General features: G+C 37.4%; 1 protein-coding gene and 1 pseudogene across 1 annotated transcript in view; both read left to right on the forward strand.

Moving 5' to 3' along the window:
- The window catches only part of Orc5 (origin recognition complex subunit 5), a 50,360-nt gene extending 35,271 nt beyond the window's left edge, over positions 1-15,089 (forward strand). The window contains exon 13 of the mRNA XM_023719499.1: positions 14,712-15,089. Within this exon, the coding sequence (XP_023575267.1) occupies positions 14,712-15,089 (378 nt within the window). The remainder of the gene's footprint in view (positions 1-14,711) is intronic.
- Positions 15,090-19,805: 4,716 nt separating this feature from the next.
- Positions 19,806-20,507, forward strand: part of LOC111817733 — a 1,399-nt pseudogene continuing 697 nt past the window's right edge.

The raw sequence follows: 20,507 nt of genomic DNA on the forward strand, positions 1-20,507 counted from the left end.
CCCCCCCCCACTCCGGGCGTTCCGTGTCAGGGCCCCGCTGCTGCTCCTTGGGTTGATAGAACATTTTGCTTTTTTAGAAATAAACTCTTAAGCAGTTTTGTCCTTTGGGAGGAAACAAACCAGTTACAGGGCCTGGGAGCTTTTTGACTTAGAAATGTGTAACCTTTCTGGGGTTTGACTATGAACAGTGTCACCAGTCTTTATGGTTTTAAAAGGGTTTTTTAAATTTCTTTTGGCTGGTTCAGGCTGCCTTAGGGGCAGGTCTGGTAAGGCAAGTGGAGCTGGGGTGGGCACCACCTTATCTTGTCTCTGCTTGACTGCGTTTGCATAAGTAGGCGCTTAAACAACTGAGCTAACTGGCAGGCCCGCCAGGTCTGTACGGTTTTAGCAGTGTCCGTAATGTAATTAAAAAGCGCTGTGGCCCAATGTATCTAATTGTTAATGATGTTCAATTCTTTTCAGTCTTGGCATCTGAAGTTGATATTTTTTTATTCTTTATCTCTTCTCATTAACAGTAATCAAAACACTGCTATCAGTGAATTTGCTTATGCACATTGAGTAAATCACATTAGGCACTTGGTAATTCTGAGTTAGGATACAAAGGGACAAAGGGTGGGAGAACTATATATAGGGACATATACAACTAGCCCTAAGGATTTCACCATTAGTTTTTTTTTGGTCAGTAAAATATTCAAGAAAATCAAATTATATTGAAGAAAAAAATGTGGCAGAAATCATCTTGAGAAAATGCTGTTTCTGTCCCATGCTTTGTTTTTTCCTTCCCACTGATTCCTAGTGACCTTTTCTATTTTTATTTTTTCCTCTTTCACTCTCCTGTCAAAGCTCTATGTGTACTCTGACCCAAACCCGCAGGAGTCAGTTTGTATTTGAGACACACCTCAGTGTTACTTGATGTGAACACCAGGTGGCAGTATTGTTGCATTCTAGCTTTAAGGAGAGCTAGGAAAACCGCTTAATGTTTAGAGAAAAATTTAATTTTACACATTGGCTAATTTAAATGAATGCAAAATTACCCAAGTATATATAGTAATGTAGGTGTATACTTTCATGAAAATATAAATGAGATTGGTAGAGTTGTATTGCATGAATTTTTTTCTCCCAGGAAGTAATTTTTTATTTGGTTGGAATGTATCAGTGTGAGATGGTGAAGTGTTGCTTTCCTGGTTCCTTAATCTGCATGCAGATATTTGAAGGATTCAGAATTATTTAAAATGTTTTCACATGTAATAAAATGATCATATACATACATTCAAAATTATCTGGAAAAAAGTATACCTCTGTTTGTCTTCATTTAAATGTTTTGTAATGAAATTATAAAACTAAGGAAGATGTAGTTTATTAAAACTAATTTAGAATAATAATGAGATTCATGATAGTAATATTATGGTTAGTATTCTAAGTTTCTTTATTCTTTATTTAATGTCATATAAAGTGATTGATAAATGTAGTAGTCTTAGAAATACATAGTGACAGCACATTTAACATTTCAAGTTCAGTTGATCAGATTTATTGAACATGATTGAAAATATAATTTGAAATGTTTTACGACTTTAAGATCTTTTTAATTTTACACAACTTATCTTTTCATGGATCATTTAAAAAATATTAACCCAGAATGAATGTTCCTCTTCACTATGTACCTGAAGTGATGAGTGACAAAACATCAATTCTGCGGTTTTCTTTCTCCCTTGCTTCGTCTTTTTCTGGTGGGTAGGACATGTAGGTGTGTAGTGCCGTTACACCTTCATATTTCTAGTTTGATCAGGTAAGATTTTGGACACCATGTTTAAAAGACAAACACTAAGTGAAGTTTTTTTCCAAAAAGTATATCAAACCAGTTATTTGTGTTTTTTCTTTCCTTGAGGAAAAATTATAACTTATTTGGAAATTTTTATATGTTTGTGTTGTTTTATTCTTCATATATATTTGGATCTTTTCTTATTCTTTCCTTCGTGTAGTTACATAAAGACAACAGGAGTAGAAGGACTGTCAAATGTAACCGTTATTTGAAAGTAGGAGTATTTAGCTACATTGATTGTATTTTTTTTTCTTTTCTTCTTTCTTTCTTTTTTTTGTTGTTGTTGTTGTTGTTGTTGTTGTTGTTGTTGTTGTTGTTGTGAGGGGAACAAGGGATTGAACTCAGGCCCTTCCTTGCGCTTGCCAGGGAAGCACTTATTCCACTGAGCCATCTCCCTGGCCCTATATTTTTTTCCATAAGTGTAAAACTTGCTGAAGAATTTTTTTGTATGCATAGGTTTTAATACTATCTTTTTACAAGTAGGGATAATTTATATGCTTCTTTTTATATCACCTTATCATTGATCTTATTTTATCAACTAATATTTTGAAAAAAATTTGAAAAATTGTTTTCAAGATGTTCACTGTAATTCTGCCATTTAAAAAGTTAGATAATAGTTATTTTACTACTATAAAATGAATTCTGAATTAATATCAAGAAAACATTTGAAACATAAGGGGCATAATTCTGTTCAAACATCGCATAATATTTCTGAAAGTTTCATTTGGTTGACTTAATAAGAAAAATTATAATTTGTTGTTCTAAATTTATTTTTATTCTTGTGAGCATGAATAAACATTTGGGATCATAGTTTAATGCACAAAATATATTTTTAAAAATATATGGTACCATTTCTATATTCAGTGCTTTGGGACTCCTACATATCTGGATATGATATGTTTGGATTTATTTATTGCATGAGTAAAATTTTATGTCGTGAGTCAGTCCCACAAAGGTTGCAACACTAAGCTTTCTATTCATTTAAATGTTGATTTTATGAGCTAAGTTGCACATATTTCAAGTATTTTACTTTTTCCGGATTAACTTAGTTATTTTATCTATGACAGTTTCTTGAAGTGACTATTTCATTTCTGATTCACCATACCTGGAAAGATACTTCACTTGTTAGAGTAGCTAACATTTTATTCAGCTGAAGGCAGATTTGTGGGATTGTTATTCAGATATAGATAGAGATATAGTATTTGGGGTTTTTAAAGATTTTCTTAATGCTTATTTAATTGTGATACATTAAATATTGAAAATGTCATTCAAGTTTCAAATTCAAAGTCTATCTTTTGTCCCAGTTGAAATAAATTTTTTCCCGTGCTTAAAATTTTCTTTAACAAACTGTGTTTAGAATCCACTACATTTCAGGTACTGTGTTGGAAAAAGGAGTCAGAGGGGAAGAACCTAGTCTGGCTTTCCCAGTTCGCCTTTGTGCTGGTGTGGGTGCCAGATTCTGCCTTGTGTTGGGTTAAGGGGTGGCTGCATTTTCTCAGAAGACAGTATATGCAGAAGAAACAGTACCTAGACGCTCCCAGTGAACAACTGTTTAGTACTTAAAAACTGACAATATAAAAAATAAGTTTGGTTTTGCTTTAGTAAAACTTGATCCTTGGTAACTTAGAAATTTGTTTTCTACCAAGTGATAACAAATTGGCTATGTAGACAGTTTTCTTCCGATACTCTTTGAATTTAGTTTTGGAGCAATGATGTTTGCGTGATCACTGGTCATAACTTTTATTACTACACAGTTAAATATGAATGTTTGGAATTTAAGTGATGGGCAGATACAGGATGTACTGCATGCAGCCTGTTATTTGCTGTCTGAACGACTTTCCCTAAATGATGTTGCTATATTTCAAATACTTTATAGTAAAAAATTATATTCACTATGTTACTTTGCTTGTATATACCGTATTTCAGACTGTTTTTAGAGATTTTTAATGCAAAACACTTTAAGCACATAAAACCTTTTTACTTAAATTATTTTGCACGTTGTGTGACATTATGGTTCTGTTAGTGTTTCTACAGGAAGTAATTATGTGCAAATGCCAGTCACATAATATTAGAAATCATGCATGATGAAATGCTATGTAGAATTTGAGCCATATAAAATGTTAACATTCTGAAATTGAGCTATGCTATTCATACAAAATAACTTGAGTCCAAGTATTATCTTCATAGACATTAAACTTGGTGGCTAAAAGGACAATTTCTCTTTTTAAAAACCCCAGCTGCTGGAATATTAGAAATGTGAAGAGCTGTTCTGTGGTCCTCTCTCTGCCCTTCCTTTGTTTCGCACCAGCATTCTAGTGTCTCAGTGCTGCCCACTGAAATACTTGATGCTCTTAAGGTAAATTATGTGAATGACAGAAAAATATCCCAGATGTTAACATTTTCTAATACTCCTACTGTATTTTTCCTTAACCACAACCGAGATTGTGAGGCGTTCAGTTCCAAGGATGGTAAAGGAGCCTTACTTAATGCCTACTTTGCTGATGAATAGGTCAGCAGGGATGCTGTCTGAAAGAGGCCGGCTCTTCCCTCGCAGCTAAGAGCATCACCGCCACGATGCTCAGCCTCCACGGGGGCAGTAAATGAGATTCGCACGTCTCCTGCTCCCCCGGTGTGCACGCGTTACTGCTCCGCCGTTGCACCACTCTGCAGAGCGGGCCTACTTCAGGAGATTTTAAAAAACTGCTTTGGGATGCCTCATGATTGAAAAGAATAAAGTTGATCTATGCTTTTCACTGGCTGCACTATTGTAAGGAATACTAATATTACTCATTACCAAGGATAATAAAAGGCTCAGCATATTTCACTCGACTGCCCCAGGGTAAAAGGTTTTCTCTTGTTCTCATTTGTAAAAGAACAGTGTTTTCCCCTATTCTTCTCTTGTCTTCCCTAAGTCAGTTGTTGAATTTCTCCAGTGTAACCACTTTGCCTTTGTGAGTGTATCAGTCCAGCAGCAGGCATTTTTTCCTGAACCCTAGAAAAATGGAATCATTGCTTAAGGGTGACATGTGAAATGCTGCCTAAGGGATGAGAAAGTTGCATAAATTATGCTTTCTACTTTCGTATAGAATAATACATTGGCACCTTACTTTCGTAGGCAGTGTTTTATAGCTACCTTTCTTTAAGCTTAGTATTGCATCCAATAAAAATGCCAAATGTATATCCATTACTCACTTTTTTTTTTTCGAAAATGTGTTCAACACCAATAAATTTTATTTGACGTGGCATATTTTTGGATGAAAACATGTAAAAGAAGTTTGTATATGCTTGCAAATGTATATGTAAGAGACTCAGCACTTAATATAGTGACTGTATAAGGTAAATCCATATATTACATAGAGCTGTATGACTGTTTTAATGAGAAAAGTTTTAGTAAGAACAAGTTAGGGTTTGGAAAATCTCTTTATGGAAATGATGTGCTAATTTCAAAATCCTCTATAAGAAGATGGTGATAAAAGTGATGGCGCCTGCGGGAGTGTCTGCCTAAGGGATAAGAAAACTCGTCCACGTACAGTGAATTCTTTGGCCCGTTGTAGCCATACTACACCTGCCCATTTGTGAGCATGTAGAGCAATCCTGTCCTTTTCCCTGGATGAAAACTTGGTTCCTGAGCCCAGGTCACCACCTTTCGATTAGAACTTGATTACTCCCTTACTTTTAGGCGCTCTGATGGTAGAGCATTTTGATTCGGAAACTAGAAAGTAATCTTGCCCTATAGCTGAGAATAAGAAAGCACTAGAATTGTCTCCTGGGCACCCCTGGCATCAATGCTGTGTGTTTGTTGATGGCTTTTTGCAGTCTGTGTTTCTGTCCCTTGTTCTGTGGCTCTTCCCACAGTTGCTGGCTGAACCTGAATGGTGCCTGACTGTTCCGTATGGAGTACACACTGATGTGGTGATCGCATCATTCCCTAGGCTTTCTCTGGGGAGGTTTAGCCTTACATTTTAAAATTTATTCATCTGTCCTTTACTAAGCATATACTATATGACTTACCATATTAGGTGCTAAGAAAAGTTTATAGTTTCCAATTTAGCCAAAAGGAAAAGTTATCTCTGTAGCTGTCCAGTTGGTTGTTCAACACGGCAATCTGTTTTTCCTTTTAAATGGTCGTGCCTCCTGAACATATTTTCTTACAGCCCCTCCTGTTCTTGCCTTTGGTCTATACCCTCATTATTTCTTAGACTACTACACCAGGTTCCTATCTGGTGTAACGATCAGGAAACATTCTCCAGCGAGCTTATCTTCCACACAAGAATTAACATAAATCTTTTTTAAAAAAAATCCAGCCTTATTGTTCTGCTTACACTTTTTAAAATAAGTTATATTTTCTACAAAACCAGGCCTAAATTCCCTGTCCTTTCTTATAAGGCCTTTTTAAGCCTGCCACTTCCTTAATTCATCCTGTACACTATTCCCTATCAGCTAGCTCCTCTCCAAAAGCATGCTGTTTTTTCTTGTCTTGCACGGTTGCATCTACTGTATTTCACATTGCTGAAGTCTTGGGCTTCATGGTCCATCCATCGGTGCTGCTTTTCAGTGAATCCGCACTTTACCACCTTTGCTATTCGTTCATCCTTCCTCTAGAATTACATGATTGTGTCATTGCCATTTTATGGCTTATTTTCTCCCACTACATGAGTTCACTGAGGGCGTAGACCTTGTCCTTTTATTTTTGTCTCATGTAGTGCTGTAAACAAGATCTACTCACCAAATGAATGACTCCTGTTCTCCTCGCATGCGCTTGAGATCATTCTGCCTGCTAAAGATTTTGGTTAGTTGTGTGCTAAGAAGTTCCTGAGTTGGAAGGTGCCTGCCTTTAGCTCCTCTTTGTATTAAATGGGCTGTTTTTGTTTATCTCAACACATTTGAAAACTGCTTTCCTTCTTAAATTGGTGTGACAGTTTCTGCCCATCTCGCCAGTGTTCTGCCCTCACCTCTGCATTGTGTGTGTACAAGTGGCAGACAAGTGTCAATACAATACATTGTCCCATATCAGACAAAATGAGGTACTTGTCATGTGGAAGTCATACGCTGACATTTCACATGTTAAGTTTATGTATTCAAATAATTTAATGCTCGGGATCCTAAAGCTTCTCCAGGTCAAGCATGGTGGGATACTTCGTAAATCAGCTGACATATGTACCAGCCTGTGAAAGTATAAAAATAATGAGCATGTTAAAAATTAATTACACTTGTAAATTGATTTCCTTTTGTTGGCAGAAAGAACAGTTTATTAACCCAGGAACAGGTTCACACTGGTTGACATCAAGCATTTCCCGCTGAAGCTTGTTAGTGACTGCCTCTCGGATTAAGGGGAGCAGTTCTCACCGTGGTACACGAACTCCTATTGTTAAGATATAAATAATCAGCTCATCCCCTGTGTGGATGAGAACAAAGAGCATCATAATACACAAGAACGAAGATTAACTAAGCAAATATTGTGCAACTCTACTGAAGGTACAAATCTGAAAACATTGTATACATAAGGAGATTATCATTTTTATTTTTCTTTGTGACTGTCTCAGTTGTACCAAGAACTAGTCTAAGGAAAATATATGTGATTTTTGAATATATTGTGGTTTTTGAATAAGACTTTTAAACTAAAAAGTAAAAATACTTCATGAATAGCCTCAAGATGCTATTAACATATAAGCCAGGAAAGTATAGTTTTTGAGAATAAGATGCTTTAGATCTGTGGGGGCTTTGTTTATTCTTAAAGACTGAAAACAAAATTTTAATTTTAAGAAAAAAAAGAATGGAAATTTGACCAAAACTCTAGAGGTAAAACCATTTTAAATATAGTTTTTAATACAGACATTTAAATTTTTATTCTGTATTTTATAGCATTAAATCTAAATCCTAACTTTGAAAAAGAAAATCCACTCCTAGCCTACTTTTTAATTCATTTGGATTTCATTCATTCAACCTGGAACTTAACAAAATAGATGAGAATAGCAGTTGTGGAAACCTGTATGTACTCTCCTAAAATCTGAACATTATTTGCAAAAGACTGTATCTTTACGGGTTATAGAAACCCAGAAAGGGAATAATAATAATTTGCAAATATTAAATTTAGTTAAATAACTAACTTTTCTTAAAAAAATGGCCAGTGTCTTAGGAAGACTTTTCATTACCTTTGTATTTTTAAAGATTTTAGTGTTTATACTAACATTGTATATTTGGTGATCTATAATCCACATGTGTGTAAGAAACTGCTTTGGATACCATTTTCAGTATTGTCTAATTTGAGGCTTTAAAAAAAAATCATGATTTCTCCTCTACCTTAAATTATTTTTATTTTCAAAATTATAGCTCACAAACATTGTTAGTGTACAATATAATATGCAGTCTGATTTATGGGATGGTTCTATGTCATTGGTTTAAATTGTACATTTTACCCAACCCATCTAATAACTTTACTCACAAGATTGTGTTCAAGGAGGTGAATTTTGGATTCAGATAATACTCAGATTCAACACTGTTCTTCACTCTTAGTTGGGTGATGTTGAGCAATTTATGACTTCTGATGTTTCTTTATCTGCAAAAACTTGGTTCATGTGCAGTATCTAATTAGAAATGGGGAAGACTGAAGAAATTAAAGTGCCTGTCACAGTGTCTATCATGTAGAGTCTAGACACAATGATAAATTCCAGTCCCACCATTCATTTCCTGTGATCGCTAATGTTAATTAGCTCCACCCCAGCCCCTGATTTTATACTCTGATAGATCATTAGAAGAGTAAATCATTTTCATTAGAGCGTGTTGATAGGGAACAGGATGTTCCTCCTGGAAAACTGGTGCACATTTGTAACAGTCCCCTGCATTTTCACTTCCACTGTTTCCTTCTCTCTTCATCCTCTCCCCTGTCTCCAGCCAAGGCTGCATTCTAATTCGGTATTCTCTCATTTATTTGTTTATTTAGGTTTCTCATTTAAGAAAACTTGTAATGTGTAACTTTGTAAGTCTGACTTATTTCAGTTGATGTGATCATCTCCAGTTCCATCCATCTTCTTGCAAATGACCTCATTCATTCCTCTTCATGGCAGATAACTACTATTGTGTCTATATATCACATTCTTTACCCGTTCATCTGTGAGCAGGCAGCTGGGCTGTTTCCACAGCTTAGCATTTGTGAACTCTTCCACCCTAAAATAGGGATGCCTTAATTCATTGAGAACGTACCCAGGTGTTGTGGAGCTGGATCAGTGGTATTTATATTTTTTGTCTTTTGGGGACTGGCCATGGTGATTTCAAGAGTTTACATTCCCATTTTGGCTCAAGTTTCATGTACTGTATTGCACAATGGTGCTAAGAAGGTACATCTGTGCTCTTGACAGTTTCCGATTTCAGAGGAAATGCTTCCAGTCTTTTCCTGTTTGATGTGACGTTGGCCATATGTTTGTTACTATATGGGTTTTACCAATTTGAGAGAAAAATCCTTGTATACTTATTTTCTGCAAGGCTTCTTTTTTAAATCATGAGGGAATGTAGGATTTCATCAAAAGCCTTTTCTTCATCTATTGAGATCATTATGTGATTTCTGAATTCTTTACTCTGTTGATATGAACCATCCTTGCTTTTCTGTGATAAAGCTGGTCATAATGTTTGATCTTTTAAATGTGCTGTTGCATTCTGTTTGCAAGATGCTTACTGAGGATTTTTGCATTTTGTTCATCAAGGGTTTTAGTCTTTAGTTTCTTTCTTTGTTGATTTTTTTATGTGGCAACCAGATAAAATACTTTGTAGAAAATATTCAGAAAAGCTTGATGTTGAGGTACACTGGTGTTTGTTCTCTAAAGATCTAGTAAAACTGAGCAGTAAATCTTTCGGAACTTAAGCTTTTCTTAGTTGGTAGATAGTGTTTTTATTAGTGCATCAGTAACAAACACTTATTTGCTTGTTATAGGTCTACTTAGATTTTATCAGTCTTGGTTCAATGTAGGTAGATCAAATGAATCTAGGAATTTAATCATTCTAATTTTTTCCAATTTATTGGCATGTAAGTTTTCAAAATAGTTTCTAATAATCTTCTGGATTTCAGTGGTGGCGGTTGTAACTTAGTCTATTTCATTACATTCTACTCTGATCTTTATTCTTCCATTCTGCTGGTTTGGGGTTTGTTCTTTCTTGTTTTATTAGGACCTTGAGATGCAGCATTCTCAGAATTTCTACTGCTGGCACTTCTAGCTGTAAACTCTTTTCATAGAACTGCTTTCAGTGTTCCATAGATTGTGGTATGTTGTGTTTCCATTATAACTTGATGGTGAGAAATTCTTTATTTCTCCCAATTTCTTCAATGACCCACTTATCATTCAAGTGTATGTTAGTCAATTTTCATGTTTTTGTGAAGTTTCAGGTTTGTTACCTTATTTTTTGTTTTGGCTATTGGTTCTTGCTTCATTCAGTTGTAATCTGATAGGATCCATGAGATAATTTGAAGCTTTTAATAGTTTTTGAGACTTGCATTATGGGCTAAAATATGGTCTGTTTTGAAGAAAATTCTGTGAGTTGTTGAAAACAGTGTGTAGGCTGCTGCTGTTGAGTGGGACACTTTGTACATATCTGTTAAATCCATTTGCTCAAAGTGTAGTTTAACTGTAAGGTCCTTTGTCTGGTTGTTCTGCGTGTTTGTGAGCGTAGGATATTTCAGTCCCTCAGTAGATTCTACTGCTACCTGTCTGTCCTTTCATGTCAAGTGGTATTGGCTTTGTGAAGTGGGGTTGTGCCAACATCCAGTGCATATATATTTATAGTTGTCATCTCTTTGTGGTGAATTACTCCTTTTACTAGTGTACAGAGGCCTTTTGGTCTTTCGTGACCAATTTTAATTTGAAATCTACTTTGTTATGTGTAAGTATGGCTACTTCTGCTTGCTTGCATCTTCTAACTGCTTGGAATGTCATTTTCCAACCTACCACTTTTATTATTTTTTTAATTTATTTTTTTATTTTTTTGTTTTGTTTTTTGTTTGTTTGTTTTTGCAGTACTGGGGACTGAACTCAGGACCTTGCACTTGCCAGGCAAGTGCATATTCTACTGAGCTAGCTCCCCAGCCCATCTTACCACTTTAGTCTATGTATGTCTTTACCAATGATGTATATTTCTGTTAAGCACCATATAGGTAAGTATTGTTTTCTCATCTAGTCTGCCAGTCTGTCTTTTAATTAGAGGATTAAGGACATTTACGTGAAATGTTATTATTGAAAAGTATATGCTAATTCCTGTCACTTGGTTGTTGTTCTAGTGTTTGATTCATTTATGATTGTCATCTGTTCCCCCAGTTCTTGTGGTTGTGGTTGTGGTTGTCTTCTCTGGTTAGGATTTCCCTAAGTCAGTGGTGGCAAGCCTATGGCATGTGTGTTGCTTTTCTTTCAAGGCAAAAGATGTTAACATATGAATTGTTTTTTAAAACTAAAATTTCAATACTAAGGCTTAAATGCAGTGTTGGCACTTGCTGATAAATGTTTGGGTTGCAGTTGGGGCCCTCGTCTCCCACACGTTCACCACTGCTGCCCTGGGTATTTTCTGCAGTGCTGGCTTTGTGATCCTAAGTTTAAGTTTTTTACTTGTTGGGAATGGACTTTATGTGGCCTTCAGTTTTGAATGATACCTCCCAGGACATAGTTACATGATTTGGCAGTTATCTTTTTTCTTTCAGGGCTTGAAATATATCACTCCAGGTCTTCCTTGCCTTTAAGGTTTCTGTTGAGAAATCCACTGTTCTCATGATGGGTTTGCCCTTAACAGTGATTTAGTGTTTCCTTTTAACCACTGCAGGATTCTTTCTTTGTTCTGAATTTTTGGCGTTTTGAGTGTGATGTGTGTGGCAAAGTTCTTTTCTGGTCATGTCTGTTTGAGATCTACATGCCTCCAGTACTTGAGCTTCCAGCACTTCCTCTTTGATCTCCTCGATCATTTTAACTATTAGGACTTTAAGTTCTTTGTCTGGAATTTCATCCACTTCAGTGAAGTTACACATTTTTGGAGGCAAATTATTGCCTTGTTTTTTCATGATAATTTGTCTTTTGTTTTGCGGTCACTTTGGCAGGGATGGTTATCTCCACCACTTTTGTTTTTCAGTGTCTCTCTCCTTGTGATGTTGTGCCCTGGGTTGTGGGTATGTCTTTGTGGTAGCACCAAATCAGGCTGCTCTGGGTCCAGTGTTCAATCCCTAACACCATTTTGAGAGAAGAGTACTGCGGAGTAATATCAACAATTGATCAGTATGTAAGGCTGGGTCACCCAGTTGGGCAGGTAATGGCTTTGTTTCACCTCCCAGCCTCAGTGCATGATGCATACTGACAAGATAATAGGTTTTTTTTTTTTTTTTTACAAGATAATAATTCTGTACTACTTGCCTTTTATTTCTAATATAAATGGAGAATTCTTTCAACATTATTTCTTATTTGTTGTGGTCTCTCTAATGACTGGTTTGTATTGTGTGCTAAAAAAGTGTTAGCTATTACTATTATTTATTGTTATTAGCTATATATTTGTTGGAAACCAAGGGAGTCAACTAAACCATACTTGCTGCTGTACAGTGTGTTGGGAAGAAACTAAGAAATTATATCCATCACTAACCAGTTTTGAAAACAAGGATTTATGTTTTGATTATTTTAAAACATTAAATGGTATTAAACCTTAACTATATGTACCAAACCATGAAATGAGTTAATTTTGTAGAGTATATGTCTATATTCTATATAATTAAAGCTATTTTTATACTGTGTTGATAGATTTAAATAAAATAGTTTGGAGGCTTGTCTGCATTTGTGTTGCCTTTTCATGCATATTTCCAACAAATATATATTGAATTTCTCCCCTCTACCAAGCACTGCTCTGGTTGCTGAAGATACAGCAGTGAACAAATAAGGCTAAAGATTCCTTCCCTCATGGAATTTATCTTCCAATAGAAGAGGCAGACAACAGACAAGATAAATAAATAAGAGAAAAAAATTAATGAAGCAATAAAATGGGAGATGAAGTATGGTAGAAAGTGTGGCTACTGGAGAGGTTCTGAGACCCCAGCCCTGATGTGAGGAAACTTAACCATGCTGTTTTCTGGCAGAAATGAATAAATATGGCAGAAACCCTCAGATTATACTTTGTTTTAGTATCAACATAAATGCTAGGGCTTTTTCCTCCTGTTAATCAGTAAACAAAACGTAATGTAGCAAATTAAACACTTTCAGTCTCACTTATTGAAGAGCAGATTCAGATTTCCTAAGGTTAAAAACTTCATTTCTGATTACTTATTTTCACTTCTCAGTGACTTGTCAGTGAACACATGTCATAAATTAAGCTTAACATCACAAAATATTACAATGTTGACCATCAAGTCAAATGTGGGGGTTTGAGGGATGGAGAATGAACATTTCTGTCCTTAGAGATACTTACGTTCCTTGTAATCAGAAATGGTTCTTCCTAGCACTCAGTCTTACCTGAGTCAATTAATTCCCCTTTAGATTTTCCCTTGTGTGTTTGTTAATGCTTCAGATTGCCTTAAAGGAAACTGAATGTTTTCACTTTTCAGATTTTTGCACATAAAAAGATTGACATTTCTGGAATTTGCTGTGGACTTCACAAAGCTCTGTGAAGCCAGTACAGTAGGTTAAATGTTTTTAATATTAGGAATGATGACTTAAGCAATTGGTTCATAATGATTCATTTGACAAAAACATGCAAAACTGTAAGATACTTAAAAACCAATTAAAAGCTGAATAAACCAGATACAATAGTCCATGCTATAATCCCAGCTCCTTGGGAGGCTGAGGCAGGAGGATCACAAATTCCAGCAAGCCTAAACAACTTAGACCCTATCTCAAATTGGGCAGGGGATACAGCTCAGTGGTATAGTTGCCTGGCTAGCAGGCCAGAGATCCTAAACACAAGTTAAGATCCTAAACACCAGTTAAAAAAATAAAATAAGCCACTGTGAAAAGGAAGCAGCTTCAAATATAATACATGTGAACAGAACTTGCCAACTGCTTTTAACAGAATCCTGGCCTGCAGGAGTTTTCTTGCTAATGACAACACTGCAAAGGTTATACTATGACATACTTGCCTGGTGTAGTGGTACACGTCTGTAATCTCAGCAGTTGGTGGAAGCTGATGAAGGAGGATTACTGAGAGTTCTAGATCAGCCTGGCCTACGTAGCAAGACCCTGTCTCAAAAAAAAAAGGAGGGAACAGGATGAATTACCCTAGCGGGGTAGCAGCAAGATGTCTAGACAATAATCCCTGCTACATTAAATGAGATTTTAGTAGAGCTGTGGGGAAAAAGGAATCCTTCTCCACTGTTGGTGGGAGTGCAGACTGCTGCAAGCACTAGAACTAGCACTAGAAGTTCATTTGACCCAGCTAATCCCATCCTTGGTATCTTCCTCCCCCTCCCATGAAAAGCATATTAGGGATACATGCACACTAATATTTACTGTAAGCAGTATAATTTGTAATAGCCAAATCTTTGAAACTGCCCAAATGCCCATCAACTGATGAATGGATAAAGATGTGGGGTTTTTATAGGATGGAGTACTACTATGCCATAAAGAGGGATACACTGGAGACATTTCTTGGTAAATGGACATACCTAGAGACCATTCTCCTAAGTGAAATATGTTGGGCACACCTGTGTAAATACTACAGCGTTTCTGCGGTGTGAGAAACTGAAAGTGTGAAAAACGGCCAGAATGTACAATAGGTATTATGAAACAGGAAGAAAATGCTCAAATAGGAATGGGACAAGAGATGAGGATAGGGATAAGAAAGAAGGAAACAGTATAAAAGAAAAGATGATGTGATTTCCAAGAAGAAACAAATGGGTCACAATCAAATTTGTTTATTCCCATTCACTTGATTTACTGGTCTGTCCCAGTTTCCACTGCTGATTTCCTCACACACAACCCATTCTCTGAGCCGTTTCCGCGCCATTCTGGCTTGGAGCCTCCTCCTCCGCCCCTCCGTTTCACGCAGACCGCTTCACGCAGAGGAGCCCGTGCCTCCGCACGTGCGTACGTGCGTGAGTACGCGTGTGCGAGAGGCCCCTAGGATCCACCAGGCCAAAGCCACGTGCCGGCAGTCACGTGTCAGGAGGCAGGGCCGAAGGCCGTTGGACGCGCCTGCGCAGCTCCAGGGGGTCGTGGCTGCTGAGCGGGCGCACCTCCCAGCGTCCTTAGCGCCCCTGTGCCGCCAGGAAACAGCGAAGCCGAGCGGGTTCCTGCTTTCCGTAATCCGCGTCTGGGCCTCGCTTTAAAGTACACCTGTGGGGATTTTAAATTCATCGCCTCACGATGCAGCGGGACCCTGCTAAGAAGAAGCCCGAGAAGAAGGCAGAAAAGCGACTGTTTGATGCTGCGTCTTTTGGGAAAGACCTGCTGGCTGGTGGTGTCGCGGCGGCTGTGTCCAAGACGGCCGTGGCGCCCATCGAGCGGGTGAAGCTGCTGTTGCAGGTGCAGGCGTCGTCCAAGCAGATCAGCCCCGAGGCGCGGTACAAAGGCATGGTGGACTGCCTGGTGCGGATTCCACGCGAGCAGGGTGCGTACGGCAGGCCCTACATTGTCTCTCCTGCTTTTCCCCAACTTCTCAGGAAAGGGGGTGGCCACACGGGCACGACCTCGGGAGCCAAGGGGGCAGCTAATCTTTCTTTACTTTCCAAAATGTCCATTTCTGACCTACTTTAGGCTCTGCTATTCCAGGGCTACAAAGGCTTTAAATGTAACCAGACCACTTTCGGATGAGAACGACATCCGTTTCCCTTAATTTCTCTTGCTGTGATTTACATTTTGGTACCTGTGGACCCGTGCCTAGCTCAGAAAGCCAGTCTCCCAGAATTAAGGGAGATGCCATTAGGCATGCTGCTGGATATTAATTTTCCCCACTAATATTGAAATGGCTTGGGGCTGGGGAGATGGCTCGGTGGCATAAGCGCCTGCCTGGCAAGCGCAAGGACCTGGGTTCGATCCCCTGTTACTGCACGCCACGGTGGCCCGGAATCCTGGGGGCGCCGTAGCAGCCCAGAAATCGGGCATGGTGGCACACGCCTGTAGTCCCAGCGTGGGGGATGCTGAAACAGGAAGATAACTGCGAGTCTGAGCCACAAATTATTTAAAATATATTGAAATGGCTTGAAGAAATGAGTAATGAAAGCACAACTGGTTCCTAAATTCGCAAAGAGCTTTATCAGAAATGTATCATTCACTATGTGGCAGGAAAACTGTCAGGAAAAAGCACCCTAAGACCCACACAAGACCACACTCATGTTAGGTGGCATAAAAGAAGCGGTTATTGACAGCAGCCTAGCTGCTGTGCTGCTCAGTGGACTTGAACAGCAGCGAAGACTGGGGAGGCAGGCACTTTATAGAGCAATGAGCATGTGAGAACGGGGGAAGGGGAGTCATAGAGTGTCCCTGGCTGGACCAGGGTGTTCTGGGCACAAAGTATAAGAGTCCTTGAAGCAAGCAGAAACAAAGCTGTATGCCTAAGCAGCCAGACGCAGTCAAGGTTAAATCTTTGTAGTACAGTTGTGGTTGGGGCATCAGGAAACATCGGAATTGGGACGGGGGAAGGGGACCCATGACTAGGTGCCTTAACACTATATATTTGGATTCCATTTTTAAAAATCTACAAGTTTCAAAAAGGAAATAAACCTGTTTGTTGTGCATTTTGGACAAGTATGAAGTACCTTCAAGGCCAAAGCAATCCTTTATATTCTACATCTAGGTCTAGGGTAGGATCCTTTCCCATTAAAGAAGTTTTTGTTTTGTTTTTTCTAGTATGGCCTGGTCAATAGTACTGGGAAGGCTAAGGCAACAAGAACACTTGAACCAGGGAGTGTCAGGTCAGGGTGAGTAGCAAGATGGCTGAAAGGTGTGTCCCTGGGGATGTAGTTAGAGTTTTTCCTAACTTGTTGAATAGAATTTATGTAGAGGGGCAGATGCAGTCTTAAGGCTTCATCCACAGTGCATTTAGAATCCCCATCTGGGAGCTAAATTGATATATTAAATATGTCCCAAGGCTTGTACTCATCTTCCTTGGCCTGTATTTATTCCAAGGCAGTTGAGAGAATTAAGACTTTTTTATTGTTAGCTGAGATGCTTTAATTATTAAGGCAGATAAAGTAAAATATTTGGTAGAATTATAGTGACCAGTGATGTATTTTTATTTTGGTTTTTTATTTGATGTATTTATTTTGAAATTTATTTTTTAAACTATTTAAATGAAAACAGTCAACATAACTGATACCTTGAGTTAATGCTAAATATTAGTATAGTCCCTGCTTTTTGTGCCTTCTAAGATGAGATGATCATAAGCAGAACTTTAAGATGTTTTCTAAAAATTTTATGTACAAGGCATTGCTATAAAAGCACCCTCATACAGCCACAACAAGGATAACATTGCCACCTAAAGGCAATTTGGGAGACATACATAATACTTTTTTTTTTGGAGTGAATACTTTATTATTTTCTGTAGTCAAACCCATATAATTAAGATCTTATATATTTAATCAGTGCATTACTCCTGTACAAATGGAGAAAAATTAATGTTTCTAGACAAATATGTCTTAATTTCTGTACAATGCCAATTCAGTCTGGTAAACTGGGATCAATTTTTCCAAAATTGAGAGCACACTAAATGTTTCCAAAAATCAGATTTTATATATATATTAATAATAGCAATATGCTTTGTTAGGTGTGAATAGCAACAATGGCTTTTCCAGATTTTTCAAGCATCTAAACAAAATTATAGAAACAATTAGCAAAGTCCATTAAAAAAAAAATACCTAGAAAACAGCAGAGTTCTGTTTCCATTGCTAGTATATCATTTTTTATTAGCTTCTTAATCATCATCTGTAAAGAAAACATTCTAGAGTAATACCATTAATAGCAGCTCTAATAAAACAGTCACTATAACACACAGTAAAGCAGGTACAAGATATTTTACATTCACAGAGGTGACACAGTACTGTCCTACATCTATAATACTAGAGGATAAAATTAGTCACATGGAGAGAAAACATTCTCTCAGGCTTTCACAGAAAGCATACATAATATTTAAAGAGGGTTATAATCCTGAGTTGCAGTGATGAGAAATGCATCAGGAATCCTGTACATCTCTTGCTAGGCACAGTCCAGTCCTACACAATGAAGACTTACCTTGCAGCCTGAATGACTTTTATATCTCCCACTAGACATTAGTGTAGCAGTAAGGGTTGTTTATTTTTTTAATTGTTATTTTATTTTACTGAATAACAAGTACATTGTGGAACATTTCAAAGTTCAATATATGGCACTGAATATCCCATTAGAACTGAACCAGCAGTGCAAATATAGACTATTCTTTAAAAAATTTGGTCACGAAGGGAAGAAGAAAGGGCAAGCACTGGAGCAAGGATAGACAGGCAACAAGCAGCAAGAGAGCACAGAACAATTTGTACAATTTAGCCATGAGAAAGAATTGTGGCACTATTGAAGTAGAAGAGAAAGAAAGACAAATATCATTTACTTTGAGATTTAGGAAAGGAATGCCCTTTATTTTTTTCCTATGAAATAGCAAATGAGAAATACTGAGAAAAGCTAAATAGGGTAATAATTAGAGGCCTGGGGATGTTGCTCAACAATAGAGCACTTGTTTAGCATGCATGAGGCCCTGGATCCAAGCCCCAATGTCAGTAAAGCCTGTTTATGATTACTTCATCCTACCTCTTAATTATAAACTGCTTAGAAATGCAAACTGTTGGGAACATAGTTTTATACACTGATTCTGCTAGTGCAACTACAAGAAGGGATTATACTTTTTTGTTAAGAATTTTACTAAGAGTTGTTCATCACTGTGAAAACTATGTCAAACTATTTTTCACATTTAACTGTTGTGTCATCTATATTCGTTGTCATCTCATTTATAGTCATTGTTTTTATATATGTTCAAATGTTCTAAGAAAGCCCTAATTTAAAATTGTCAATGTCAAAATAAAAGTGTTGTGTCTGTGTATTTGTGTGTGTGTGTGTGTGTGTGTGTGTGTGTGTGTGTTATGCAGGAGATTGAATCTAGGGTCTTTACCTGGAGCTACGTACTCAGCCCATTCTTTGTGAGACACGGTTGCTGAGTTGCCCAGGCTTGAACTTGTGATTCTCCTGTGAATCCTATGTCAGCCTCTGAGTGCAATTTGTCCTAATTACAACAGATTCATTATAAGTAGAAGCAAATACAGTATGTGACTGCTATGTCTATAACATGGTGCTAGCTTACCAATTTAATTATTAAAGTACCCTATAAGGTCCTTTAATTTTTGTTTATGTTGATAGTTGAAGGTGTTATCTTTATTTTTTGACAGTGTGGTTAATGATTATATGTTTCTGGATAGCATAAGAAATAAAATATTTATTGTTTATAGAACTTTGAGCTTATTGGGTTGAGAATAACCATGCTAGACCATCTCAAATTTTAGTGAGAAAATGTAGTCAGAAATTACATTTTCTGGAAGTTGTCTTCTCTGTCACTTTTGAAAATCAAGACACATTCATCTTAGGTGTTCTAAAGTTTCTCTTGATTTTTAAATATTTTTTATTTCTATTATTTAGGAAATGTGCAATGAGATCTCAGAAGACACAATCATATGTTCTCTACCTTCTTTATCTCATTCTTTCCACACTAAGGTGTTTACTCAGTTACGTAGTTTTATTCTGTTGTCAGATTCTAATTGAATCCTCAAAACATAAAAAACTTTTATGATTTAGCCAAAACAAGCAAATTTAGGATAATACTGATACCACAGAAAATAGCCCAGCCAAAAGCCAAAAAAAAAAAAAGAAAAAGAAATATAGCAGGTTGCATTTACTCTGAGAATTACTTCGTCATGCTATGTAGAAATGCTAATCTGGAGTTACTCTGTGGAGAGGACTGTTGGTATTGGCGAAGTCAAAGTTAGGACTGGAGACACTTTGGTGTCTTCAATCAAGTTGAGGGTATAAAAATGCAGAACAATAAGACCTTTAACTTGGGGAAGCAGAACCATACTCCAAGGGAGCAAGAGCAGCAGCCGCCACTGTCACCACCAATACCTGCAAATGGTAACAGGCCTGTAGCTAAAATGAAGGTTTGACTATTGACCTGAAGAATTTTAGGAAACCAGGAGAGAAGACATTTACCCAATATAGCCACCTCTTTGTGGGCAGTCTTCCCCCTGATATCAATGAAGAGGAAATAAAACTATGAGAAATATGGTAAAGCAGGAGAAGTTTTCACTCATAAGGATAAAGGCTTTGGCTTTATCTGCTTGGAAACAAGAACCCTTGCAGAGATTGCCAAAGTGGAGCTGAATAATATGCCTCTCTTTGCAAAACAGCTGTGTGTGCGCTGTGCCTGCCACAGTGTGTCCCTTACAGTCCCAGACTTCTTCAGTACATGTCCAGTGAACTTCTAGACAAAGGCTTTTCTTTGTTTGGCCAGGTGGAAAGGGCTGTAGTTATTGTAGATGATGGAGGAAGACCTTGGGGAAAAAGCATTGTTGAGTTATCAGGGAATCCACCTGCACAGATGGAGTGAAGGATCTTTCCTACTAACCACATTTCCTCGGTTTGTGACTGTGGTGCCTGTGGACCAGTAAGATCCAACAATTTCGCAAGGAGTGAAGGCAGCTACCTCGCTTTGCATCTTGGCTCCTTTGAATATATAT

The sequence above is a fragment of the Octodon degus genome, unplaced genomic scaffold (genome assembly GCF_000260255.1).
Source record: "Octodon degus isolate 3935 unplaced genomic scaffold, OctDeg1.0 scaffold00068, whole genome shotgun sequence".
NCBI classification, from domain to species: Eukaryota; Metazoa; Chordata; class Mammalia; order Rodentia; family Octodontidae; genus Octodon; species Octodon degus.